This window comes from Rhinolophus ferrumequinum, chromosome 8 (genome assembly GCF_004115265.2).
Source record: "Rhinolophus ferrumequinum isolate MPI-CBG mRhiFer1 chromosome 8, mRhiFer1_v1.p, whole genome shotgun sequence".
Classification (NCBI taxonomy): Eukaryota; Metazoa; Chordata; class Mammalia; order Chiroptera; family Rhinolophidae; genus Rhinolophus; species Rhinolophus ferrumequinum.
The window spans coordinates 62893-89514 of NC_046291.1; the positions used below are offsets into that span (position 1 = coordinate 62893).

General features: G+C 58.5%; 2 protein-coding genes across 7 annotated transcripts; both read right to left on the reverse strand.

Annotated features, from left to right (window-relative positions):
* Window positions 1–2145: 2145 nt before the first annotated feature.
* Window positions 2146–8306, reverse strand: NEU4 (neuraminidase 4). Of its 6 annotated transcripts, none has more exons than XM_033111555.1 (4): window positions 8261–8306; window positions 5357–5560; window positions 5008–5263; window positions 2146–4087 (listed from the first exon to the last, which is right to left on the reverse strand). In XM_033111555.1, the coding sequence occupies exons 2-4, from the start codon at window positions 5555–5557 to the stop codon at window positions 3087–3089; spliced, it is 1458 nt and encodes a 485-aa protein (XP_032967446.1). In that variant the 5' UTR covers window positions 5558–5560; window positions 8261–8306; the 3' UTR covers window positions 2146–3086. The 6 variants fall into 6 exon arrangements, with proteins under 6 accessions (XP_032967446.1, XP_032967440.1, XP_032967441.1 ...); XM_033111549.1 differs by lacking the exon at window positions 8261–8306 and adding an exon at window positions 7403–7488 and having other exon boundaries at window positions 5357–5611; XM_033111550.1 differs by lacking the exon at window positions 8261–8306 and adding an exon at window positions 7403–7460.
* Window positions 8307–8754: 448 nt separating this feature from the next.
* GAL3ST2 (galactose-3-O-sulfotransferase 2) lies at window positions 8755–21321 on the reverse strand. The gene is made up of 4 exons (XM_033112460.1): window positions 21205–21321; window positions 12296–12379; window positions 10662–10926; window positions 8755–9933 (listed from the first exon to the last, which is right to left on the reverse strand). The coding sequence occupies exons 1-4, from the start codon at window positions 21231–21233 to the stop codon at window positions 9115–9117; spliced, it is 1197 nt and encodes a 398-aa protein (XP_032968351.1). The 5' UTR covers window positions 21234–21321; the 3' UTR covers window positions 8755–9114.
* Between the last annotated feature and the right edge of the window lie 5301 nt (window positions 21322–26622).

Here is a 26622-nt window from a genome sequence, read left to right on the forward strand (position 1 = left end):
AAATGGCTATTTGGAGACTGGTGAAGACAACTCCACTTTATTTACGACTCTGTTCTTGGTGCTTTCCTGAGAGGCTGACAACCCAGAGCCCAGTTATTTTTTCCTTTCGCTTCTGTTAAGATGTTACCTGGCAGGGAGTGGACCATCCCCCAGTTCCCATTGGGTGGGACTTAACAGAACTGTGTTTTCTGCCAGGAGGGGGAATTCGCAGTCATGACGGGGAAGGCTAGGCTCCCACTGTGTGGCCATGAAGCTGACGCTCACCCTCTCTGAGGCTACAACCTGCCCTGGGAAGAGCGCCCATGAAAGCTCACCATCATCTGGGAAATGAACGGCAGGCCACTGTGCACCCATCAAACTGGAAAAGACTTAAAGGGTAGATAATTGTAATGCCAACAAGTGTGCGAAGAGAAGCCTCTCACACGAGACTAACAGGCTGTGAACTGTTTCTTCTGTTGAGAAAATAGTCTGTTATCCATTAAAGTAAAAACGACAAGGATCTTTGCTCAGCCACCCTTTTTGGGAATCCATCTGCAGAATCAAAGTCTCAGCTTGTGGGACAGATGTTCAAGGTGTGCACTGTGGCTTTGTTTGCAGGGTGATAATAATAAAACCACTGGAAACACGTGGGTGTCCCTCAGTAAGGAACGCTGACCAGGTCATAGTCACCAGTGCTACGGAACCCATTGGCCAGTCACTAAGAAAGGGACTTGGGGCGCGAGTCCGGATTATGTTGGGATTGCTGGTCAGGCTCCACAGGAAACAGACCCTGGGACAGGGTGCGCAGGTGGGAGGCACACCTTGGGACTTGGGGGATGAGGGAACCAGCCACGAGCCATCAGCAAATCACACGGGACAGCCTCATCTGAGGAGAATGTGTCCCAGCCGTGCACATGGTGAGCCCGCAGTGGAACACTGCTTTGGGAAGGGACCGTGACAGTGTATGATGTTGTCACCCCATGGGCCGGAGGGATGGGGGGATTGGTTCCACCAGGTAAAACAAACACTGTGATTTTTTTTAATCCCAGGAAGTGGAACACACTTAAGTGAATGGATGTGGAAAACATCAAATGGATTACGAGCTGCCTTCTACCCCGAAACTGTGACGCCGTCGGCAAGTCTCAATTTCCACATCTGGAAAGCAGAACCGATATCCACCTTAAGGGGTTTTGATTTTATTAAATGGAACGTGTAAAGCATGCAGCACATGGGAGCCTTCCACACATGTTATATCATGTTATCCTTTCCCTGCGTGGGGGGGCGGGGCTCAATGTTCAGCAGCTGCTTGGGGGTCCGTGCAGATGGCCGGAGGACAGATGACAACGGAAAGGTGTATCAGTTACCACAGTGTCCCAAACCGGCACTTAAACAGCAGGCGTTCATCCTCACCCAGTGCTGGAGCCGGGACTCTGACCTTAAGGGGTCACAAGGCTGTGCTCCCTGTAGCCTCCAGGAGGGTCCTCCCTGCCTCCTCAGTTTTGGGAGGGGGAGCAGGTGTCCCTGGCTTGTGGCAAAATCAGTCCTGTCTCTGCCTCCGTCTTCAAGTGCCTTTTCCCTGAGTGTCCTTTCCTGCCTCTTCTAATGACCCACCTTCATCCAGGACAACCGTGTCTTAGTCCTTACTTAATCACATCTGCAAAGACCTTATTTGCAAATAAATCACAGTCTGAGGTTCCGAGTGGACATGGTTCGGGGGGACATTACCCACGCTGTCCATGCCTGAGTCTGTACCTCCAGAAAGCCTGCCCCCACCCCCACCCTACCCCTGGCCCATCTCTGTTGGCTTCTCCGGTGTAGATTTTAAAACAGAAAAGCGGACCCCTACTATTGCCCAGGCGTCCCAGGCAGACCAGCTGTCTTCATGTGGGGGAGCGGAGAATGAAGGTCAGCGCTGAGGGGGTCACCCTGCTCCTGTGTGGACCGCTGCCTGAGTTCCCTGGGCAGCCGTGGGCCCCTGGTGGCTCCGGGGCTTCCTGGACACTCCCACCTTTTGGGGAGGCAGCACGCTGTCCTAGAACCAGCATAAGGAGGTGACCGGAAACCTGGGTCACCCAGAGACTCTGCAAAGGTGCTCAGTGAACAAGATTCAGAACTTGTTCTGAACTTGAATCTGAAAAACCAGCGCCAGGTCACCCAGCAGGGGACTTGTGAAGAAATAATACCACGAAAGGGAGCTGGCGGAAGTGTGACAGACGAGGGAGTGCTTGTGCTAAAACACCGGTATCATTTCCAAAGAAGAAAAAAGTCAAGGAGAAGCACCAAAAGGACCATCGCTTCGTGGTCGTGACAGGGATCCATGTGGGGTCATTTCTATTTTTTCTTTATAGTTTTTTACATATCTCAAATTCCCTGCAATGAGCATGTTTTATTTTTATAACCAGAAATGAAGACTTTGAAAAGGAGAAGAAATAAAAAACGTGCTTCTGTGAGCACACAGGTCCTGGGAGGTGACCTGACTTGGGGGCCCCAACGTCTGCTCCTCCAGCTGGAAAGGCAGCTGTTTGCAGACCCCAGACACACCTGGCGGCTGCCACAATAAGATAGATCCGCTTTTCCTGTCCCCATCCTGCCCCCACCTCTGAGGGTCCTAGCTTTGGAGAGTGTGGCCAAGGTGGGGCGTGGGTGGTCAGAGCAGTGGGCTGGGGTAGGGGCCCCTCCCCAGGGCTTTCACAAAGAAAGACTCAAGAGAAACGTCCCTTTATTTCCCCTTCAAAAGGCAGAAAGCAGAGTGAGATTAAAGACCCCAACACCAGGACCCCAGGACTATGGAGCATTAACCCGAGTGTCGTCCAGGGTCGCCCTTGCCCACCGCCCACCTCCTGCCCCCACTGAGCCCACCTCCCTTGGCTTCCAGCTGCGTGCCCCCTTCTCAAAGACCAGTCCTGCCTGTTCGGAAGTATTACAACTGAAGTTCTGTGTAATTCCACAGCGCCCTTCCCAAAGACCCACCCTCACGACTCTCCAAAGGACAGAGGTGCCTCGAAGCATGTGCCCCAGAGCTCTGCCCAGGCCTGGGGTCACGACACCCCCATCGTCCCTGCCCCTCCTCCCAGCTGCCGAGGGGACAGGCCTGGCCAGAGGGCTCTTCAGCACGGCCAGCAGAGCTCCCGAGGCTTGCACCCGAGGCTGAGCGGCTTGGGGCGTGGCAGTACATTCTCCAGGACCTCGTGAAGGGAGAAAAGACAGAAGGAGATCTCCTCGTAGGAGACCCTGGCCCCGCTCTCGTACAGACAGGCGAAGGTCAGGGCACCCTCAGGGGTGGGCCCAATGGACGCCAGATCAGAGTAGCCACTGGGGCCCTCATAGATCACCCAGGGCTCCGTCCAGCTGTGGGGGTCCAGGGGGGATCTGCTCAGATAGATGCCCATATGGAGCCGAGCTCTGCGCCCCACAGGGTGGGAATACAGCAGCCATGTGGGGCCCTGAGACAAGGTAGCAGGGGGCCCAAGGAGCTTCAGAGTCCAGGTGCCCCTGTCCCAACCGAGCCCAGGCTTTGGGCTAGGCTCCCCAGGGACAGGGTCCCCTGGGCTGTCCCCACACCCCTGTGTCCCACCCAGCCCCCCACCCCCTTGGGTGTCTCCAGCACCCTTCTCTAGGGGTGTCTGGACTCCAGGACACGGGCTTGGAAGGGAGGGGGCCTTCTTGGGACCCACTGAGCATCCCTCATCCCCAGACCTGCAAGAGGGCGGGGCCGAGAAGCCCAGAATGCTGCCCTGGCAGCCACGGGCGGTCTCGGCCAGGGTGGGCACCAGTTCCCCAGGCAAGAAGGAGGTGCCCTCGTCTGAGCTGAGCGCCTGCACACGGCTGCCCAGGGGGCTCCGGGCATTGCAGTAGAGGATACTGCCAGCCTGCCCTCCATCCACCGCAGCCAGCTGGCACTCGCCCGAGCGCAGGTTGGGCACGAGGCTTCCATGCTGCCAGGTCTGGCCATGGTCATCGCTGTAGAAAACGAAGGCGTGGGGGCTGGTCCTGCAGATCTTGCCAAAACACTCACGTCGGTCCACGCGGTAGGTGTAGGCTGGTACCAGCAGGCGGCCCGAGCGCAGCTGGATGCCATGGCCAGGGCCCACAGCAAACGTGGCCCAGTCTGCAGATGGGAGGGGCTGCTGGTTACCCCAGAAGGGGACAGCCTCAGCTGCGAGGGACTGGGAAGATGCAGGGAGAGGGCGAGGTGGGGGACAGTGCCTAAGTCTACGGTATGGCTTGTGAGGAAGCCTCCCGTTGACCACGCCTCCCCTCCTCCCAGCCACCCTGTGTCCTCCCAGCTGCTCCAGCCTCTCCAGGCCCTTAGCAGGAGTGGGGAGTCCAGGCAGGCCATTTGGCTAGATTCTCAGCATGTCAGCAGGTGGCCAGTCTCTGAACACTGGTGTGAGCACTGGCCAGACAGAGGGGCAGCCCAGGGGTCGGGTGAGCCAAGCTTCAGGACTGGGTCTCAGGCAGCTTCCCCTGGCCTGAGCCCAGGCCCGGGGGGGTGGGGTCTACACCAGCAGGTACTTTTTCATTAGCTCTGTGTGTCCTGTCCAGGTCTCAGAGCCTGCTACGACCTTCAGTTTACTCCCACCTGCCAGGATTGGGGTGGCCCCTGAGAGCAGTGGGTGGTCAGGCCCTTGGGGAGGGGCCAGCAGAAGTGGAGGGAAAACTATGAGGTAAGGCCGACCTTGGACCTGCCGGCAACCCGCGGCTGGGACTCACTGGGCGAGGTGAGAAGGAGCAGGAGGAGGAAGTGGTTAAGGAGTGGAGGCCTTGGGGTTTGGGGGCTCAGATTCAGACACAGCTCAGGAAGATGGAAGAGCCTGCTCCTGTCGCCAGGCCAGGCTGGGTGTGACCAACAGCCGTTTGGGAGACTGAGGGGTTCGGGGATGCAACCACCCACAAACGTTGTGTCGGGTCCCTTAGGCTGGGGGCGGGGCGGAGCGGGACGGGCAGCCCAGGGACCAGGAGCCAGACTGTCCCCCACCCTATCGCCTGCAGACCACCCCCGGTGTGGACCCGCGTGCGCCCACCTACCCCGCTCGGCGCCGCCCACCGCCTCCGCCGTGAGGTCCCGCGCTCCGCCCCAGCTGCGCCCCGAGTCCTGGCTGGTCACGCAGCAGAGGCGCGCGGCGTTCCGGCCCGCGGCGATCTGTGCGGCCTCGGGCGTGCGGCCGCGCACCGCCACGAAGAAGAGGAAGACGGTGCCGGTGCGCGCATCGTGCACCGGGCAGGGGTTCATGGAGCGGTGCCCCTCCAGGGCCGCGGTGCCCATCACACGCGCGGCGCCCCACTGGCGGGAGGTGAGGGGCTTCAGCTTCCTGCCCTCACACACTGGGCGCCCGTCCCCGACCCCCGACCCCTCCCCCCCTGCCCAATCTCTCACCAGCACGGAGCCCCCCGCCAGCGTGCCGCGCCTCTGCACCAGGCGGTGGGCGTGTGTGTCGTCAGGGCTGAGTCGCTGCTCCGCGAAGGCCAGCAGAGTGGGCCCGGGGGGCACGGGCAGCAGCGCAGGCACGCGGTAGGTCAGGCCGCTTCTCTCGCTCTGGAAGAGCACGTTCCGTGCGGGGACTCGGGGGACCCCCATGCTCTGCGGGCCGAGGACCAGCGGGTCAGCAGGCAGGGTCCAAGCTCTCTTGGTCTGGATGGAGGAGGGGGCTTTGCAGGCGTAGACGCCCCCACCCACGCCCAGCCAACTCCTGTGCCCACCTCCTACCGTCCTATCCCTGGATCCCTACCCACCCCTCCTCCACAGCCAATGTTCCCCAAATGTCTGGAATCAGCCCTTCCTGTCAGCACAGCTCACCGAGGTGAAGCAGGGGAGCATGGCCAGAACCCCCGACCGACCCACCTGTGTGCCTGGGACATGTCCTCATGAACCTGCTCAGCACACAGCTGCCCAAGTGCCCAATCAAAACACAAGGCTTTGCACAAGAAGGGGTTCAGTGTCCCCAATTAGGGGTCCCAGGGAGGGTGGGCCAGGTGGGCTGGGTGCTGCAGATGTCGCTGAGGGGGAGAAGGCACACAGCATATGGGAGGAGACCATCGGATGGGCAGCATATGATGAGAATGAACATACACACACACACCCCTAAACGAGAGGGGCCTCGCTCCGACGCACAGGATAGGGTGTCTCCATGCCTGAGGTCCCTGACACAGACAGACCTGAGCCACCTCTCTCCAGGATGGCCCTGCTGCCCGCTGAGCCTAGCAGACCCCTGCCTAACCTCAGGTCTGCCCACCCCACTCGGCTCTGGGGTTTCGGACAACAGCTGCCCATGTCCCTGAAGCCCTGGGCCCCATTCCCAGTCTGCATCCAAGGGGCAGTTGTGCCCAAGCAGCACACAGATGTGAGTGCCACGTGTCCCTCCAGGCTGAATGGACACAGTGGGACATTCTCTCCACTTGGCTCTCTCCCCTGGTACTGAGACCACTGGGCGCAGAAGCAAGGGGCCCAGGTCTACCCCCTTCTGGGGACAGATGGAAGAGACGGAGGCCCCCAAGACCAGCTGGACAGAATGGGACAGGGCTGCTGGGCACTCCTTGCCCGGGCCAGAGCCCCAAAGTCCTGGGGAAGCCCCCTCAATCTAAGAGGAAGAGTCAGCCCTGCCCAATTTGGCCAATTCAGCAGGTTCCACAGCTTTGGCTTGATCCGATGTCTACATACCAGGGTTAACTGGAGCCAGCCCCTCTATTTCTTGGTACCCATCTTCCCTCCCCAGTGGGGCTCTCTGGGAGAGGCACATCGCAGAAGGGGAAACTGAGGCCTCCAAGAGAACTTGGCCTCTGACCCTGGACCCCGGGAAAGTTGTTGGGGGTCATTCTGCCTTCACAGGGGCTTGCCCCAGACCTGCCCACAGCCTGTCCTGTCAGGACTCTGTGCTGGAGCACGCAGGCTAGCTCCACACCCTCCCTCCTGTGTCACCACTTCTTTTGTTCTTTGGACAAGGAACTAAAATGCACACATGAAGAGCAGAGGCCCTCTGCATAGAAACCAGGAAGAGGACCTCCCTGGCTCTGGCACCTCAGGCTGGGGTTCCATCTAACCTGAGTGCCCTGTGTTCTGTCCCAGGCAAGGACTCAGTTACAGATCCCTCCGGCTGGTGGAGCATCCTCACTCACAGGCCCATCTGACCCTGCAGGCTGGGGCCGGGCCTCGGCTTCCGTCTTGCCGCCTGACACCAGTCTGCATCCTTCCCATCCCTAACTTACCCCCCACACCCTCCCACCTCCTCACCCCGCCCTTCAATGTCACACCTGCCCCGGGGCCAGGAAATTGTTCCACTGGGGATCCGTGTGGAACCTCTGACTGGAGGGCCCGCGGAATACACACCTATGGCCCTCCGCCCAAAGAGGGGCAGCCAGAGGGGACAGAAAGAGCCCGATCCTGGCCCCCGGCAGCCAGGGTGCAGCGAGCAGGGAGGGGACTCACCAGGCACCCGCAGGAAAGCCGCAGAGCTGGCTGTGGGGTAGCCACGGGAGTGCCTGCCTGCCTCTCAGCCCCAGTGAGCACGCAGAGACAAGGGCCCACTGTATGGGCGGGAGGCGGGAGCTGGCCTTGTCCCAGAGCTGCGTCAGGACCCAGGACCCTCCTGCCAGCCCTGCGGCTCTGGTGCAGCAGGACACCCAGGGTGGGGGACAGTGTCAGGACGGGGCCACACAGGGCTCCTCTATGCTGGCTGACCCACTCCACCGGAGGTGCTCAGGACCTGGGGGCAGGGTGGCCACAGCTGCCCCCAGGCATCCTGCAGAGACCCGTCCCCTAAGAACAAAAGTGAGTGCTCAGAGCCTCCAGGAACCTCCGTGAACCCTCACACCCCAGCCTATGTGCCAGCCTGCCTCTCCCCCAGCCCCCAGGACTCAGCACCTGCCACCCTCACTGGGCTCCAACCCCATGTCTGTGCTCAGGAGCCTGGCTCAGACCAGGCAGGTCAGTATCCCAACCCTTCCCCAGGGTCCTGCCAGCCAGGCCCCATTAACCCATCCCCTCCTGCTGTCTCCAAGGTGATTTCATGGCTGACCGCTGCCCTGTGGCCGCAGCCCTGTGGCCACTGCCCTGTGACCGCTGCCCTGTGGCCAATGTCTGGGTGACCACTGCCTGGGCCAGGGCATCAGGAAAGGTGCTGTCTGTGAAAGCAGCTCTCAGAGGGTCAGCCTTCTCAGGGAAGTCCTGGGACCCACCTGCCCTCCTTTTCCTGCCCCCTCCCTTCAATGTGACAGGACTTCAAAGGGAGAAACAGGCTCTGGGAACATTAAGACATCATATGATGTCCACGAGGAAATGACATACCTGCTCTGTGTCCCTTCAGATCCTCTGGGCCTGAGAGAACTTACGAGGGAAAACTGGGGAGGGGGGTGGGAAGAGGCCACAAGGCGGGAGGGGGGTGCCATCTCATCTGCATGACAGCCAGTGTGGGGACAGAGCCCCAGAAAGCAGTTTCCAGGCTCTCGGCCTCATGTGGAAAGGTGCTGGCTCAGGTAGTAGATAGCCATCAGCTGTGGCTGGTTGGCTGTCAGCTGTAACCATTGACCCATTGGCCACTAATATAACTGCCGTGGCTACGGAGGGAAGTCGAGGAGAGAGGAGGAGACTGAAGGAGAGTGGAGGAGAGTCGGTCGGTTGGTAGCAAAGCGGACAGCAGGTCGCACGTCGTGTAAACCCTGCCTCCAGTGAGACCATAGTAGTATGACTCCCCTACCTATGGCTCCGTGGGTGTTCCTTTTTGGCCTAGCCATATCCTGCGTTCTTGTGTGGGGAGCGGGACCAGAGACCCCGCAGGCCGCTCCGCACGACAGCCAGCCACTCCCTGGGCTCCTGCACTCCTGACCGGCGGTGTGTCCATACATGCCCCCCTGACAGGTGGTGTGTTGACGTCATTAATGGTCACTCTCACTTTCCTACCTTGTGAGACTTTTCTATTTGGTGAATAGATTCACATCCTCACACGTCATGTGTGCTTACTGACCTAGATTTGGGACCCTCACCAAGAGGGTGAGTCACGGGTAGTTCTCTTCATAGGCATTTTCACCCATAAGACCCACAGTCTGGCAGGGCCTGGCTCTCCAGATGCCCCAGGAGCCCTGCTCCGAGCCTGAGGCCATGCCCCAGGCCTCCCAGGATGACAGCAGACGGGCTGCCAACAGTCAGGCCTCCAGGAAGGAGATGTCCTTGGGGGGCTTTTCCGGGAACCGCTGGGCGTACAGACGGGCCATGTACTGCAGCTCCGGCGTGACCATCCTCTGGCACACCTGCAGCGTCTGGTTGTCCAGGCCCTGCCGGAGGTTGTAGCCCAGGATGTCGGCCTTGCCCGACTGGTAGGGGCGCAGGTGGAGGTCAGTGATCTGCTTCTTGTCCTTGGGCCCGCCGTCCTGCAGGCACAGGGCCATGAGCTCACGCCGCCGCGCCCGCAGACGTGCCACCTCCACGCGCAGGCGCAGAGGACTCAGCTCTGCGTGCACCTGGGCCCAGAAGGTGCGGTTAAAGTGCTGGTAGAGGCGCCAGTCCAAGGCGCACCAGCGCTTGGCGCGCTCCTGGCCCTCGGGCGTCAGACTGGTGACACTGCGCTGGCTGCGCGCGTTGAGCCTGAAGGACACGACGTCGTCCAGCCGCCAGCGCAGCCGGCGCCGCAGCAGCACCATGGACTCGTCGAAGTACTCGGCCATGAGCACCAGCTGAAAGCGCCGCTCCACCTCCGCCAGGCGCGCGCGCACGTAGTTCTCCTCCGCGGGCGCGTTGTGGTCATAGCCGAGGTCGAACCACATGTTGTTCTTGGCGTAGGCGTTTCGCAGGCTCAGACTCTGGTTGTAATAGGTGAGCGGGGAGGCCAGGAAGGCGTCCAGGTTCTCGGCGTTCCTGAAGGCGGGGACGTAGTCTTTGTAATAGATGAAGGAAGACTCCAGCTGGAAGACAGGGTTTCTGAGGATGGAAAAGTAGAAAGTGTCGTTGGGCATGACTTTCTGCACCTGTGTGGAGACAAAACAAGGCCTGCTGCCACTCAGGGCTCCTTGGGGGCAGCCCACGGGTCAGGTGGTCTCTTCTCCCCCGCCCCCACCCCACAGCACACCTGGACCTGCCCACCACCTCTCCCACGTGATCTCCCTGCATCATGTCCAGGCCACCTGGCTGCCCTGACAACCACCCTCCACGACTGTCCACAATGATCCAAATCACCTGAAACAGCCACACCCCTCCCCCAAATTCCCTCTCCTTGCTCCTCTTTCTCCTGGATGGGAGGTCAGGGAAGCCCCCCAAGAGGAGGTGACCTCTAAGCTGAGACCCAAATGACCCCAGGAGGAGATGTGAAGAGCTTCCCCACCAAAGGGGACAGCAAGTGCAAAGGTCCTGGGGTGGGAAAAACTGGGCAGGTTTGGGAACCAAAAGGAGGCTGGAGAAGAAGAGGGAGAGGGTGGCAGGCTGTGAGGGCGCCTGCTTCAGATTCCAAAAGCAATGATTGGCAACTGGCAGTGGGGTGTGAAGGGGTGGGGGGCTGGCAGGGTGTTCCAAGGGGCCTCTACCAGCCCCCTCCTGCCAGATCCCTGCACACAACCCCCAGCCTTAGTCTCTGCAGCTTCCAGGCCTTGATACCTCCCCCACGGTCACACCGCAAAGTCAAAGGTGGGCCCTGGGGTTGAGCCCCACCCCCTCACCACTCTCCCTTGCCCCCACACTGAGGTCCCAGCCCCAGCCGCACCTCAGGCAGATTAAACCTCAAATGGTTGCACATGACATTGAAGCGCTGCTGGGCGCCGTCCTGCTTCACGCCCTCCACATAGTGCGCCAGGAAGAGCCAGGGGTAACCCAGGTGGACGCGTGAGCCAGCGGGCAGCGCCACCGACAGGTTGCGTGTCTCCACAAATCGGAAGAGCATGTTCAGCACCGAGCTGCTGGCGGTCTTGTGCGTCTTGAGAAACATGACGTTGGTGATGGGTGGCCCCTCAGCCTGGTCCCCAAACAAGCTGGGAGGACAGCACAGCCAGCCACTGTTAGTGACGGAGCCCCTCCCCTGTCCCCACCAACCCGCAGTCTGAGACACCCCGACCCAGCACCCCCACAACTTGCTCCCCCAACTGCATGACCCCCAACCCAGCAATCCCCTCAACCTGGAGACCCCGAAACTCTCTTCTATCACTATGATTCCCCCAATCCAAGATCCCCCAACCTGCACTCCCCATACTGGTGACACCCCAACCCTATAACCCCCAGCCCCACTTCTGTGCTCCCCCTAACCTAGAGAACCCCAAACCTGCAGCCCCCGAGGACCCACTGGCACAGACACAATTCTTTCTAAGTGGCTGCACCATCTGCCCCCACATATCAGACTGGGCCCCCAGACCCTGGCACCCCCTTCAGCCTCCCAACTTCCTGCGTGGTTCCCAAGGCCTCTGGCATGTAACCTGGGCCACACATCTGGCATTTCTTGGCTGACCCTTCAAATCAGGACTGGCCAACCTGACTGCAGGGCCCAGGTGGATGCTGGTGCCCACTTCTGTGATCTCATGATAGCACCCACCCAGCTGTGGACTCCAGATTGGAGCAGTAGGTGCCCACCCTGCTCTATGCAGGTCCCCAAAGCAAGGCCAGTAAAGATGACCCAGGATGGTAGGAAACAGGGTCCAAAATGCTGGGCATTGTTTTTGAAATGCAAAATTAAGTGTTATTGGAAGATGATCCTTTTTCTGACAGGCATTAAGTGTTTAAGAATTTTAAATCCTTTTATTTTCCTCATAGAAAAGGCCACTGTCACAAACCCGTATTCACTGAATGCTATTTTCTGTAGTCTACGCTGGCCCTGGGGACAATGGTGAGGAGGGGGTGGCAAAGAGACCCAGGGGTCTTTTGCACTCCCCAATCTCCCGTGGAGATCCAACCAGAGGGGTGGGGTGGGGGCAGGGGAAGGTGGCCTGGGGCCTCAAGACTCTCCCAGCAGCCAGGCTAAGGTGCTGGGCCTGTGTGGCCATCCTGTGGCCCATGCCCTTCACAGAGGACGTACCACCGGCAGGCAGGGGAACAGGGGTGCTGACCTCCCCTGACCCACTATGGGCCCCCCCCGTCTCCTAGTACCTGGTCACCCTCTGCCCACAGCAGCTTTACCCGAGACACCTCCAGCCTGGGCCAAGTCCCCACCCTCTCAGAGATCTCCTCACTGCCCACAGGAAGGTCCCAGGAAGCTAATACGTCCCCCAAAGGAAGGGTCCAGCCCTCCTCTTAAGGAGGGGACGTGTGACCCATCCTAGTCACTGGCCACCCCGAGGGGGGCAGGCTGGGGGCCCTGGTACTGGTTTGGAGGGGAGCAGTGCCCAGACCAAAACCCAGTGCAACACTCACGGTGAAAACATCGTGACATCCACATGCAGGAGGCCAGCCAGCAGAAACAGGATCAGGGCCAAGAGGACGATAGCCCAAAAGCACCTGCAGACAGGAGAACACGTCGGCCCCCAGTCGGGCATGGGATGGCCTGACGCCACCCATCCCACCCCACCTTGCCCCACCATCATCCATGTGACAGCTCCTATCAAACACCTATTCTGTGCCAGCCTGTGGGGGCACGAATAATCAGACTACACACCCTCTCAGCCCCCGACCCAGGAGAAGCTGAGAGGCAGACTCAATCCCTGGGAGTCGGAGCAGAGGCAAGAGCAGGTCAGGTTCCCTGGGAGCTCACACCCCAGGGGCACATCAGAGGAGAGGACTGAGAGATGGCATGTCCTGGCCATCAGACGGGAGGGTCCCCACAAAGGGGGACTCTTGGAGGGCTTGCTTGTGTGCCAGGAAGTCAGCAGGTGGAGTACAGCAAAGGTCCTAGGCTGGACACCCAAGGGAAACACTGTGCCTATATCAGGGAAGCGACAGGGCTGGGACAGGGTGCCCCATGGAGTAGGGCTGTCCCTCAGTGTCTGTCACTGGTGTTCTGACGGACACCAGCTCTCAAGACCGCGGAGTTAAAATGCACAGAGCTTCCTTTGCCCCGTGAGGATGTGTCCAGGGACTCATCCTGTACTCCTGTAGTCACCACGTGTTTCCTTATGTTGGCACCCAATGTGCTCTACCCCATGGAGTCCCAGTGGGTTGCTGTTGCCCACTGGGCACAGGGAGGTCACATGCTGCAGAAGAGCCCTGGGGCCCCGGGCCGCATTAACCATTAGGCAACACTGCCACCGCCAGGTACTAATCAGAAGGAAACAGACATCAGTGTCCTCCCATAGGGAGCAGGTGGGGAAACCCCCTGGAGGGCTGGGAGAGCCAAGGCACATGCAGCAAATTATCTCCGGTGGAAAGAACCAGGTCAGGACAGAGCAGCGCCATCGTGGGAAGGGGGACTGGGATGGATGCCAGAAGCCCTGAAGATTTGCCCCAGGAAGGAAACAAGGGCGCTGGTAGGATGGAGACACAGGGCTGCGTTACAATGTTGCTTTCCCAGCAGGTCCTGTGCCTCGCTTGTCTTGATATGCTAGTTTTTGTGCAGTTGTAAATGAAATATTTATCCAAGTTTCAGTTCTTCCTGCTTATCACTAGGGCAGAAAAACATTTTTTTTAATGTACATTAAATGATGTCTGACAATTAAGTTAGCAAACTTGTTGCAACGCTGTTGCTAACCTTTTTTGATATCAGAGGGATTCTTCATTATGAATTTGTACCAACTGGACAAACAGTTAACCACGTTTACTATGTGGAAGTGCTGAAAAGGCTGCGTGAAAAAGTTACACGACCTGAACTTTTCGCCAACAATTCATGGCTCTTGCATCACGACAACACACCAGTTAACACAGCACTGTCTGTGAGGGAGTTTTTAACCAGTAAACAAATAACTGCATTGGAACACCCTCCCTACACACCTGATCTGGCCCCCAATGACTTCTTTCTTTACCTGAACGAAGATAAAGGAAATATAGAAAGGAAGACATTTTGATGACATTCAGGACATCAAGGGTAATATGATGACAGCTCTGATGGCCATTCCAGAAAAGAGTTCCAAAATTGCTTTGAAGGGCGGACTAGGCACTGGCGTCGGTGCATATCTTCCCAAGGGGAGTACTTCGAAGGTGACTGTAGTGATATTCAGCAATGAGGTATGTAGCACTCTTTCCAATATGCGTTTGCAAACTTAATTGTCGGACCTTCGTATCCAGTCCCTTTACCACTCTGCTTGTCACCTGTTCACTCTAGAATCTGGTATTGGCAGCATCCCTGCTGTCTGGTATACAGGATGCTCCAGACCAGGAACCAGCCACATTTTCAGGAAGTCCTGGTCCTGCTGGTAGGATCATAACATAATCTGGGTCTGGGGTGCTCACTCGGCTCGACACAGAAAGGCAGGCTCCCTCGTGAGTGTGCACTGCCATGTCCAGTTCCGACTCAAGACTGCAGCTTCTTCCACAAACCTCCTTCTCCTCCTTCTGTCTCCTTTCTTCCACCGAGCCTGGTCTCAAAGACACAGGATGGCAGGACCAGAGCACACATAATGACTCCCTGCTGGATCCACACGGCGCATACGCAGTCAAAGCTACGTCGCCAGCTGGCGCGTGCTGTCCCTGTCCCCATCCCTCAGCTTCTACTACACCTGCATTTCCAGGCCCTGCAGGCTGATGTGAGAAGAGTTTTCCCCAACATAATCTACCCTCTTCCAACAAGTAATTTTCTCCTTAATACCCCCCTGAGTCCTTGCGACAAGAACTCGGGACCCACCTCAGAGAGGCTCCCAGCAGCCAAAGTGGGACTGGTTAAGCCTTAATAAGCATTGGAACAGCAATGCACTCATCAAATATGCTTACACCCAGGGTGGGGCCTGCCTGGAGAGATCGCCCGTGTCCGCTGGAATCAGCCACCAGCCTGTAGGCTGCAGCAAAGGACCAAGTGGGGCAGGTGGGGACAGCAGCAAGGGTGCAGGAGGGGACCCAGTCACCCACATCCCAGTGAGAAGGGACAGGTTTTCCAAACCTCAAAGGGGTGCACTTCTACAAAGCCACACTGTGGTCATGGGGTTCCTGCACTGCAGCCACTTCCGCTGAGCTCCAAGACACCTCCAGGGAAGCAGTTTGTCATCCCTGACTGCACATGGGACCAGGGCAGTTTTTGGCCCCGTGTAATGAGAATCTAACCCTTGTTAGATAAGCCTGCGGCGAATGCTAACCAGTCTGGTGTCTACTCACCGTCCTACCCAGGCATCACTTTGTTCCATGATAAATCTCCCTTCCACAAATACTGCGGGTTTGCTGGCCCCTTGCAGAGGCATTTAATAAGATTTTACTTGCTAACCACCTGTTTCAACCTACAATAACCCCTCTCTCCTTGAGGCAATGTGATGTTTCAGTTCTTTGCACCTGCCCAGTTAGGACCGTGATGTCGTCTGCAGACATCACTTTTTCAGAACGAATTCTCCCTCAGCTGATCCAGGGCCCCAACCCAGGACTCATGTGTAGGATCCAAAGTCATCAAATAAAGCCTTCCTCCCCAAACAGCGGTCACTACTCATCCAGCCATGTATCTTCCCTTCACCTGGTCCTTACTGAGCCCCAAGTACACTATAGGGCATGAAGACAAACGAAGGATGTATGTGCAGAAGCAACATTTAATTAGCAGGGGCCAAGGACGAGACTGAACAGTCGCTCTGGGTTCCTGCACCACAGACAAGCACTTGGCCAGAAAGGCTGCACCCTCAGGAAGCCAGGCACCCCAGGCCCTTCCCTGGCTCACTGGTCTGAGGAAGAGGAGTTAGGAGCTGGCCCCAGTGCCCCCCACAGTGGGATCAGGACTAGGCTGGGAACAGGTCTCCCCAAGGCCAGGAGCAGCTCCCAGCACTGAAGACTCCATCAGTGTCAGGGTGGAGGCCATCATATATAGGCCAAACCAAAAACAAGCAGGGAGGGAGTGCTGGACGTCCAAACCCAACAGCCTCCAAATAACAGAGGGAAGGAGTGTGGGCCACGCTCCACCCAGGGGCTTCTTCTAGTCTTCTAGAGTCGTCACCTCCTGCGGGACATGACAGAAGAGAAACGTGGCCACAGATGCCTGTCCCAGCACCTACCGACTACCTGCCACCCCTGCTCCCAGCAAGATGCCACCCATCTCACCACCTGTTGAATTGGGAATGACGGGGCCTTGCTTTGACCAACAGAATGTGCCAGGAGTGATGCTGTGTGATTAAGAATCCTGCCGCTTCTACCTCTGCTGCCCTGAAACACCGCCCAACATGGCCACCCAAGGAAGCTGTTGTCTCAGTAGTAGAGCGGCCCAGCCGAAAGTGAGTGTGAGGCGGTCTGGACCTGTCCAGCTAAACGCAGCCGCTGGGGGTGCCGGACAGGGCTGTGGGGGAGCACTTATCCTGAGCGGCCAGGTCTCAGGGGCATCGTTATACAGATTGCCGATGCGAGTCGAGCCCAGGACGGCCTGTGTCCCCTCCACGCTTTTCCCAAATGCCGCGGCTTCGTGCTGAGCAGCGAGATGGCGCTCTAGCGGTGAGCTGCACGCTGTTTGCTGTGAAGTCAGTTTGGTGGGTCTCACCACCAAGGCCGGGGTCGCAGATGGCGATTTTATAGAACAGAGTGGAATAAATATGGAGTAGAATAGAGTGGAATGGAGCAGAGAGAGTAGAGAGGCCTGGGATAGAATACAAATACCTGGGATAGAGCAAATATACAATAGATTCAGAATAGAAAAGAACATAGAACAGATGGAAATAAATTCAGAACAGAGACTGAGAGCTGTGGGCATGCCGGCCCCTCCTTCGGCTCCACAGGTGCCAGCATCCTGGACTCCTAATGCCTCAGTCACCCAGGGAAGTCCCAGTGTCCCCGCCAGCAGGGGAGTGAAAGTTCTGCTGCCTAATCAGCGAATGGGGTCCTCTCATGGTCAGGACGTAGCCACGCACACAGTACCTCACAGGTCACACAGTCCCCTCAGGTCACACAGTCCCTCAGGTCACACAGTCCTCACAGGTCACACAGTCCTCACAGGTCACACAGTCCCTCAGGTCACACAGTCCCCTCAGGTCACACAGTCCCTCAGGTCACACAGTCCTCACAGGTCACACAGTACCTCACAGGTCACACAGTCCCCTCAGGTCACACAGTCCCTCAGGTCACACAGTCCCCTCAGGTCACACAGTCCTCACAGGTCACACAGTCCTCACAGGTCACACAGTCCCCTCAGGTCACACAGTCCCCTCAGGTCACACAGTCCTCACAGGTCACACAGTACCTCACAAGTCACACAGTCCTCACAGGTCACACAGTACCCTCAGGTCACACAGTCCTCACAGGTCACACAGTCCCTCAGGTCACACAGTCCCCTCAGGTCACACAGTCCCTCAGGTCACACAGTCCTCACAGGTCACACAGTACCTCACAGGTCACACAGTCCCCTCAGGTCACACAGTACCTCACAGGTCACACAGTAACCACAGGTCACACAGTACCTCACAGGTCAGAGTCCCCTCAGGTCACACAGTCCCCTCAGGTCACACAGTCCCCTCAGGTCACACAGTCCCTCAGGTCACACAGTCCCCACAGGTCACACAGTCCCCTCAGGTCACACAGGTCTCACAGGTCACACAGTCCCTCAGGTCACACAGTCCCCTCAGGTCACACAGTCCCTCAGGTCACACAGTCCCCTCAGGTCACACAGTCCTCACAGGTCACACAGTACCTCACAGGTCACACAGTCCTCACAGGTCACACAGTCCTCACAGGTCACACAGTCCCCTCAGGTCACACAGTCCCTCAGGTCACACAGTCCTCACAGGTCACACAGTACCTCACAGGTCACACAGTCCCTCAGTTCACACAGTCCTCACAGGTCACACAGTCCTCACAGGTCACACAGTACCTCACAGGTCACATAGTACCTCACAGGTCACAGTCCTCACAGGTCACACAGTACCTCACAGGTCACACAGTCCTCACAAGTCACACAGTCCCTCAGGTCACACAGTCCCTCAGGTCACACAGTCCTCACAGGTACACAGTCCTCACAGGTCACACAGTACCTCACAGGTCACACAGTCCTCAGGTCACACAGTCCTCACAGGTCACACAGTCCTCACAAGTCACACAGTCCCTCAGGTCACACAGTCCCTCAGGTCACACAGTCCTCACAGGTACACAGTCCTCACAGGTCACACAGTACCTCACAGGTCACACAGTCCTCAGGTCACACAGTCCTCACAGGTCACACAGTCCCTCAGGTCACACAGTCCTCACAGGTCACACAGTACCTCACAGGTCACAATGTCCCCTCAGGTCACACAGTCCTCACAGGTCACACAGTCCTCACAGGTCACACAGTACCTCACAGGTCACACAGTCCTCACAGGTCACTCAGTCCTCACAGGTCACACAGTCCTCACAGGTCACAATGTGCCCTCAGGTCACACAGTCCTCACAGGTCACACAGTCCTCACAGGTCACACAGTCCCTCAGGTCACACAGTCCCCTCAGGTCACAGAGTCCTCACAGGTCACACAGTCCTCACAGGTCACACAGTCCTCACAGGTCACACAGTACCTCACAGGTCACACAGTCCTCACAGGTCACAATGTCCCCTCAGGTCACACAGTCCTCACAGGTCACACAGTCCTCACAGGTCAAACAGTCCCTCAGGTCACACAGTCCCCTCAGGTCACAGAGTCCTCACAGGTCACACAGTCCTCACAGGTCACACAGTCCTCACAGGTCACACAGTACCTCACAGGTCACACAGTCCTCACAGGTCACAGTCCTCACAGGCACACAGTACTTCACAGGTCACACAGTTCCTCAGGTCACACAGTCCCCTCAGGTCACACAGTCCCCTCAGGTCACACAGTCCTCACAGGTCACACAGTACCTCACAGGTCACAATGTCCCCTCAGGTCACACAGTCCTCACAGGTCACACAGTCCTCACAGGTCACACAGTACCTCACAGGTCACACAGTCCTCACAGGTCACTCAGTCCTCACAGGTCACACAGTCCTCACAGGTCACACAGTCCTCACAAGTCACACAGTCCCTCAGGTCACACAGTCCCTCAGGTCACACAGTCCTCAAGGTACACAGTCCTCACAGGTCACACAGTACCTCACAGGTCACACAGTCCTCAGGTCACACAGTCCTCACAGGTCACACAGTCCCTCAGGTCACACAGTCCTCACAGGTCACACAGTACCTCACAGGTCACAATGTCCCCTCAGGTCACACAGTCCTCACAGGTCACACAGTCCTCACAGGTCACACAGTACCTCACAGGTCACACAGTCCTCACAGGTCACACAGTCCTCACAGGTCACACAGTACCTCACAGGTCACACAGTCCTCACAGGTCACAATGTCCCCTCAGGTCACACAGTCCTCACAGGTCACACAGTCCTCACAGGTCAAACAGTCCCTCAGGTCACACAGTCCCCTCAGGTCACAGAGTCCTCACAGGTCACACAGTCCTCACAGGTCACACAGTCCTCACAGGTCACACAGTACCTCACAGGTCACACAGTCCTCACAGGTCACAGTCCTCACAGGCACACAGTACTTCACAGGTCACACAGTTCCTCAGGTCACACAGTCCCCTCAGGTCACACAGTCCCCTCAGGTCACACAGTCCTCACAGGTCACACATTCTCCTCAGGTCACACAGTCCCTCAGGTCACACAGTCCTCATAGGTCACACAGTCCCCACAGGTCACACAGTCCCCACAGGTCACACAGTCCCCTCAGGTGCAACTCTTCAGGGCTCAGCACTCGCACAGGTTGTTTGCTCCCCACTTAGCTGAGCCTCAAACCACCAGAAACTCAGGTTTCCAGAGGTCCTGTCCGGAGGGCAGGACTCAGACATTTACATGCACTTCCAAGAGCTGCCACACAGTCAGCAACTCCACAGCCTTGCTCTGGGGTCGCCAGCAGTCACCGGATTCTGGGGAGATGCCCCCAGATCAGGGACGCCCAGAACCACGAGACAGCTGAGGAGGGTTTGTGCCTGAAACCATCTCAGGCCAGGAGGCTCACCGAGACGCCACACCTCACCTGGGTAGTCTCCACCCAGGGCCACTGGGTCCCCCACCCGGCCACCCTTCCCACAGTTGCTCGTCCTCATGGCTCCCTGACATGCCTACCCACTGAGCCTGCTCACAGTTGTCCCTCTGTCCCCAGGGCCATGGCTCATTCTGCCTGTCAACAAGCAAGCTGTGACAAGCCAGAAGAGCCTGCAAATGTTTCCAGTTGAAGGAACATAAACAAGAGCTTCTGGGTGGTCAGTGCCATTAGGGTTGTGGCTGAAGAGACTCAGGAGCCTATTCCTTCAAGGTCTTGGAGCTGAACCTGTAACCTGAGAAGCCGAGAGCGGCCAACATCCTGGTCTTGTGTCATAACAGCCATCCTGCTGTCCCACTGGGCAACCCATGCCCTGGGGTTCCCACTTGGCCCCTTGCTTTCTATGTGCACAGAGGGCGGGGGAAGCCAGTGAAACCCGGGCTCGGCTCCCCACCCCCTGGCTTCATGCCTCCCCCTCACAGTGTGGTGACAACATCCACATCCATGAGGAGGGGTCACCCAGGACCCTCCCCCATGTCGGCCAGACCCGCGTGGTACCGTCCTCTCCCGTCTTCAAAGAGGTTGGTCATGCCCACCCTGGGTCCCACGGGGAGGGATGGGGGTGTCTAAAGGAGGGCACCCAGAGACGCTAGAATCTCCCAGAAGCGTTCAGGGTGAGGCAGAGAAGTGAAATGCGAAGCATCTGCAGACCACACCCACCTCCCTCCCAACTTCGAAGCCTGAGAATCGAAAGGGGAAATAGTCATTTGTTGCCAGAGTTGGCAGGCAGGGGTGCCCGGATTCCGTGAAAGAGGGCTCACTCTGTCACTCAGGCCCCCCAGCGAGCATCCTGAAATGCACACTCAGGTAACTGGCCCTGATGAATGTCAGGGGACTCAACCAGCTCCAGGAAGCTCTCTGGAGGGTGGCTGCAAACACAGGGACTGGCCACAGGGACGTGGCTGCAGGACTGAGGCCAGGAGCGCTCAGGTCCCCAGCAGCCAGCCACCAAGGGCTTTAGCTCAAACACCAAATCGTCCTCTCCTTGCCCCTGAGCCCCGTGTCCCCCAGAAGCCCAGGACCAGAGGTGGGGGGTGGGTGAGTTCAGGGAAGTGTTAGTGGGAAATAGCCCCAAACCCATGGTGACTTCCTCTCAAAGATAAACACAGAACAGCTCCTTCCTGCAGGTTCTCAGAATGTCTGAGGATTAACGAAGCACTTTGTCGCCTGCCTTACCTCTGTGTGCCACCCAGAGAGGACAGCATGGTGGTCCAGGCTCACTGCTGCTGGCAGCCCCAGGCACACGCTGGATGTGGCTCCCTGCAGGGAATGATCTTGACTCCCCAGTGCTCACCTGCCTGCTCAGGTGTGAGGCCACGCCCTCCAGCCTCGCCCCAATTGAAGGGATTAAAGCTGAGTGCCTGCCTTGGGCCTTCCCTGGGGCCCAATGGAGCTGGACAGGGAGCCAGCTTCTTCCTCAGTCTCCACTCCCGGCCTCTGCTCCTGGCCCATCTCACCAACCACACCTGCTCATCCTGCCCCGCCCCCGAGGCCAGGGTGGGCCGGGGCAGCCATGGACAGCGTCCAGGGCCTCTGGATCCAGAACTCAGAACTGGACACAAATACCGTTGTGTCAAATGAAGATTGAGAGTCAGTCAACAGCTGTGAGGAGGAATAAGGAAAATATCACCCCAAATTCTAGGATTTTTATCCATCTCCTTTTCCTTCTGAAAAGCTTGCTTTATACTAGGAGAAAGTTTGCTATTTCTTACATCTTGGGCTGTAAAAAAACTTTCAAAAGACGCCACCATCACAGAAAATAAACAAAAATTTTAGATTTTCCTGCATGAAAGTTCATGTCTTTCTTCAGGAAATAAAAATAATTCAAACACAAACAACAGATGACGGACATGGGAAAATGTTTGCAGCAATTGACAGAGCGATAAATCCATAAGAAAAGGACAAAAAGCCCCCAGCCGGTGGGCTGGGCACCGCCCACCGCCAGCTCTCTTCGCCAGGGAGCATCCAGCCATCTTTCCACAAGGCTCCCTCTCTGTGCCAACCGCATCTTGGTTCCCAGACTGGTGTGAGCCATCGGCGGCCCCCTGCCCTGGCCAGTGACTGGTGTAGTGGGTGCCATAGAAATAAGGGGGGTGGGCTGAGAACTTGGATGGGGACAAAGGTGCTGTGGGAGGAGCCCAGCAGCCTTCGCACACTGCCGCGTCCTTGTGCAGGCACTCCAGGGGCCACGGCTCAGAGGGCAGGGCGTCTGCACCCACCGGGACAGCCCTGGACTAAGAGGGGGTGGGAGGCAGAGCGTGAGGCCCCGCCACTGTCCTCGGTGGGGGTTCTGGACCGGGTCCTGCTTTGGGAGGGCAGGAGCCAGGCACCATGTATTTCACTTTAAAATGGGGGTGGGGGTTGAAAGGAAATAAAGAATACTGCCAACGAAAGATGCCGCCTCACCAAGAATCCAGGAAGCACAGACCCAGATGAGGTCACACCTTGACTCCCAGGGTGGGTCGTGTTAGTCGGTGACTCTCTCACTAACGTTGTGTGACAAATCGTCATGCCCCTCGGAAGCTGGGCGTCCTCCTTACGCTCAGAGGTCTGCGGGAGGCTGGTGCTGCCCTCGGCCTGTTCCTGGTGGGCTGTCTGTTCTGGCTTAGCAGCCACCAGACACACTCTTCACGGAGGACAGAGGGGCGGCTATGAGCACACCCACATCCTGTGACATCACAGGCCCTCATGTCTCAATGGCCAGTGAAGCCACACAGCCAAACCCAAGGTCGAGGGGAAGGACATTGCCGCCATGAAGCCAAGGTCCCTCCGGGCACAGCTCTCTTCACAGGAAGCCCTTCGTGGGGTGCCATGTCCTTGTGGAACATTTCAGACGCACAGACTAACGGTACACAGTGGCCACCCCAAGAAGCTTCTGGGGGGGTTGAGGTGCTACTTCAGTCTCCAGCCCCAGCCCAGGTAACAGGTGTGGTCTCCAGATGGAGACAGGGTGCCCCAGGAGGGTGCTCACTGACTGGGGGCATGGCCCCTGGCCCTGGGGTGGCCCTAACCCTCCCGTCTGTCCCCGGGGGTCCCCGTCCAGTCCCAGCCATAGAGCCCCCACCTCTCTTGCGCTCATCAGTCCCCACCCCAAGTCAGGGAGCCCCATCAAGCAGGGGATGGTGTTTCCTCTGCTTTCTTGGTGTCACCCTTCCCTGGGCCTGATACAGGCACCTGCCTGGGGCCTTGGGGAGCCATAGTGGGACAGATAGGCCAGGCAGGGCAAAGTGCCATGGTTATAGCTTCGAAATGCCATTCCTCTAAGTCAACAGGGCATACGCAGGGCATCGAACTCTGCTGACAGGGAAAAGACAGCCATTCTGACTGAGTGACTGACCAAGCAGACCGAGGGCGGCCAATTGTTCATCCATTTACAGACAGAAAGGAGAGCCGGGTGTGGGTGGGGTGGGGGGACCTCCCAGGGCAGAAGTGCTGAGGCCCCACCCCTACCCCCCAGACTTTGTTGTTGTTACAAATGTTGACTTTCCTCCAAATTTATTGTGTTTTCTGTAAATCTAACCATGCCCTGGTTTCACTGTTAAGGAAATAGGTGCTCCTTTGTCTCAGCTACTGAAAATTTCCCTTATAAATGTGGGTTGAAATAATGGGAAACCCCAGACATCATGCTTTTGTACCCAAGTTCTGTAGACAGTGTTCTAAGGGCAGTGGTCACCGCCAGTGTATCCTTGTTTCTTTGAACCGACCAACTAAGACCGTGGACGCACCTCACAAGGTCAGATTCTCAGGACACTTGGTAAGGGGACATGGAAGGAAGGACAGCTGTGCAGACACTTGTGAGAAGCACCCCAGGGCCCCAACCTGAGGGAACACGAGAGCCTCAGAACCACTAGCCCAGAGGCACGGCCAAGTCCTGGGGTCTTGGCACACATGGTGACAGGGGCCAGGCCCAGGGCTGTGAAGCCTGTGGAGAAAGCCAGCAGCTTCACACCTGGTCCAGGGGCGAGGCCTGGGTGGAGACCAGAGACGTCAGCACCTGCTGTCCAAAGCCAAGGGCCCCTCGGATGGGCCTGCAGGAGACGCCAGCGATGGACAGAAGGGGTCCGAGGGCCCAGCCGCAGCCATGGTCGGGCCTGGGGGGCAGGAGAGGAGGAGGCAGCAGCTAAGGACACCGAGGGGGCGTGAAGAATGGGAGGTTCTGGGGGGACTCGGCTCTCAGGTGGACAAGGCCACAGGACAGCACAGGGCCAGTGGGGGAGGGGAGCCAGTGGAATGCGATGGAGGAGGGTGGACGCAGCACCGACAGCTGCTAGGTGGTGCAATCAAGGTGACGGCTCCAGGAGCAGAGCAGGCGGGGCACCCAGTGGTGCTGCCAAGGTGTGGGGAGCTGGGTGCCAGTGTTAGGGAGTGGTGGGGACTTGGCCCTTTCTCCAGAGCAAATGGCGTCTTCGTGGCAACCGGAGCTGGAGAGCACTGTGCTTGGCGCCCGGTGCCCGGTGCCCGGGGCCGTGTAGCCTGGTCTGTAACAGCAAGAACAGAGCCCCTCTCTGTGGCCGGTCCATCTCCTGCCTGCCCATCTGCGGGGTTAGAGGGGGCTGTGCACGCAGACCTGGCTTACTGACTCTGAACCACGCGCTGAGCCGGGTCTCTTCACCTGAGCCCCGCTTCCAGCTCACAGCCCCACACAGGGTCAGGGGTCCAGGAGCCATGCCAACCCCTTCCTGTCCTTCTACCCTCCATCAGGAGCCCATCTTGGACTCCCGTGAACCCCACCTCCTCCCCCTCCCACCCCAAGGCTGGGGGAAAGTGGGAGGGATGGGTGCCACTTGGGTGGCCTGAGTCCTGGGACAACCCTCCCGAGGTGGCAGGCTTGGTGAGAGGGCAGGGGGCTTCTTGTTCAGCCCCCGCAGTGGTCCCCGTGTGGGATGGATGTCTCCCTGTGCCCTCTGTCCTACGGTCAGGGGAGACCCTGCAGCCAGGGCAGGATGGCCACTCACTTCCAGTGCGCCCCTCGGGCCCCAGGCGTCCATTTTGATGAGGGGCTTGGATGCAAAACAGCTGTGTCGCCCACCACAGGCCACCCCGGGGGAGGCCCACCCTGGAGACACTCAGGCCTGGCCTCTCTGGCATCAGAGATCCTCGGCTGGCACACAGCCCCTCCCTGCTCACCCAGGGCTCCGATTGGGGGTGCAGCCCGAGGTCGTGGCACTGACGCAGGTGTGGGCAGCACCCATCTGGCGCTCCCTCTGCATTCCTCCTTCTGGACGTCACGGGGTGGGGTGGGGGGTCCTCACTCCAGCTTTAAAGGGGACGCTCCCTTCCCACCCAGCTGCTCACACCAGTGTCGTCACCGCTGTGATCGCTGCACTGGCAGGTGGTGGGGCCCAGGAACACAGCTCTCCAGTTGGGATCTCAGCTCCCAGGATCTGGGCAGGAAACGCGGGCTGAGGTGGGAGCCCCGAGGGCCCAGCTCAGATGGGGGCTGGGGGAGCACACCCAGATGAAGCAGCCCTGCCACCTGCTTCCTGTGAGGGACCCTGAAAGAGTGCAGGGCTGACCCCAAAAGACCAGCCTGCTCATGCTCATACCAGCCTGCTCTGCTGGGTGTGGGGCCATGGCCCACAGGGGAGGAGGGCCTCTGGGCCAAACCCAAGGGAGCAGGGGAGGCAGCGAGTCCTTGCATTTCCTCAAGTAGGAGGGTGGGGGTGACAATGGGTGAGGGGCCAGCAGGAGGGGATCCCGTTCACAGCCCTTTGCCAGCCCAGGGTTCAGGGGACTGAGCACCAAGACAGCCCGATGGCCGCCCACAGAGGGCCCCGTCAGGCAGCAGCCCCTCTGGTCCCTGGCTTTGGCCTGAGCACGTGAACTGACCCCAAGGCCTGAGTCAGGAGCAGAGCCAAAGCCCAGCCATCTGCTTCTGAGGCTGGGAATTCAAGTGGCCAGGTCCAGCAGGCTCTGCCCTCCCACCAGTCACCCTCGGACCCGTCTGCGGCTCATCTCTCTCACTGTCCCGAGGTCCACTGCCGCGGAACCAGGAAGCTGGCTCTGGGCGCTGCCCAGAAACAAGGGGACATCATATGACTTCCCAGGCCACCGTCCCACACAACACATATTTGCACACCTCTCGACAGGTCCAGCGGGAGGGGAGCCAGGAGACAGGTACACCAGGGCCCACACAGGAAGCCGCTTCCTCACATACCCACACCCCTGCACCAGGAGCTGTTCCAGAAACTTCACAGTGACACAGTTGTCCCCACAAGGCAGGGGCACGAGAGGCCCAACGCTCCCTAGAGAGTTCACCAGGGGACATCGTGAGTGCAAGGCTGCCCATGGGTCCAGCCAGCACGCCTCTCCTTGCCACTCCAGGAGAGGGCAGCGTCCCCATCACTTGTGTGGCCTTTGGGGCCTCAACCTTTGGGGGGATGAGCCTGCCCTCCCCACACCGGAATCTGAGGGGCCTCCAGCTGAGGACGGTGGGTGGTGTGCTGGAGGGGGGTGCGGCCAGCTCAGTGCACCCCCAGTTCTTGTAGGGGTCAAGGAGGGCATGGAGGAGTGGCCTGGGACTGTGTCCATCGTGAGTGCTGTCACCGATCAGTGGGGTTGGGGTCTGGGTTCAGGCACATTGCCCTATAACCT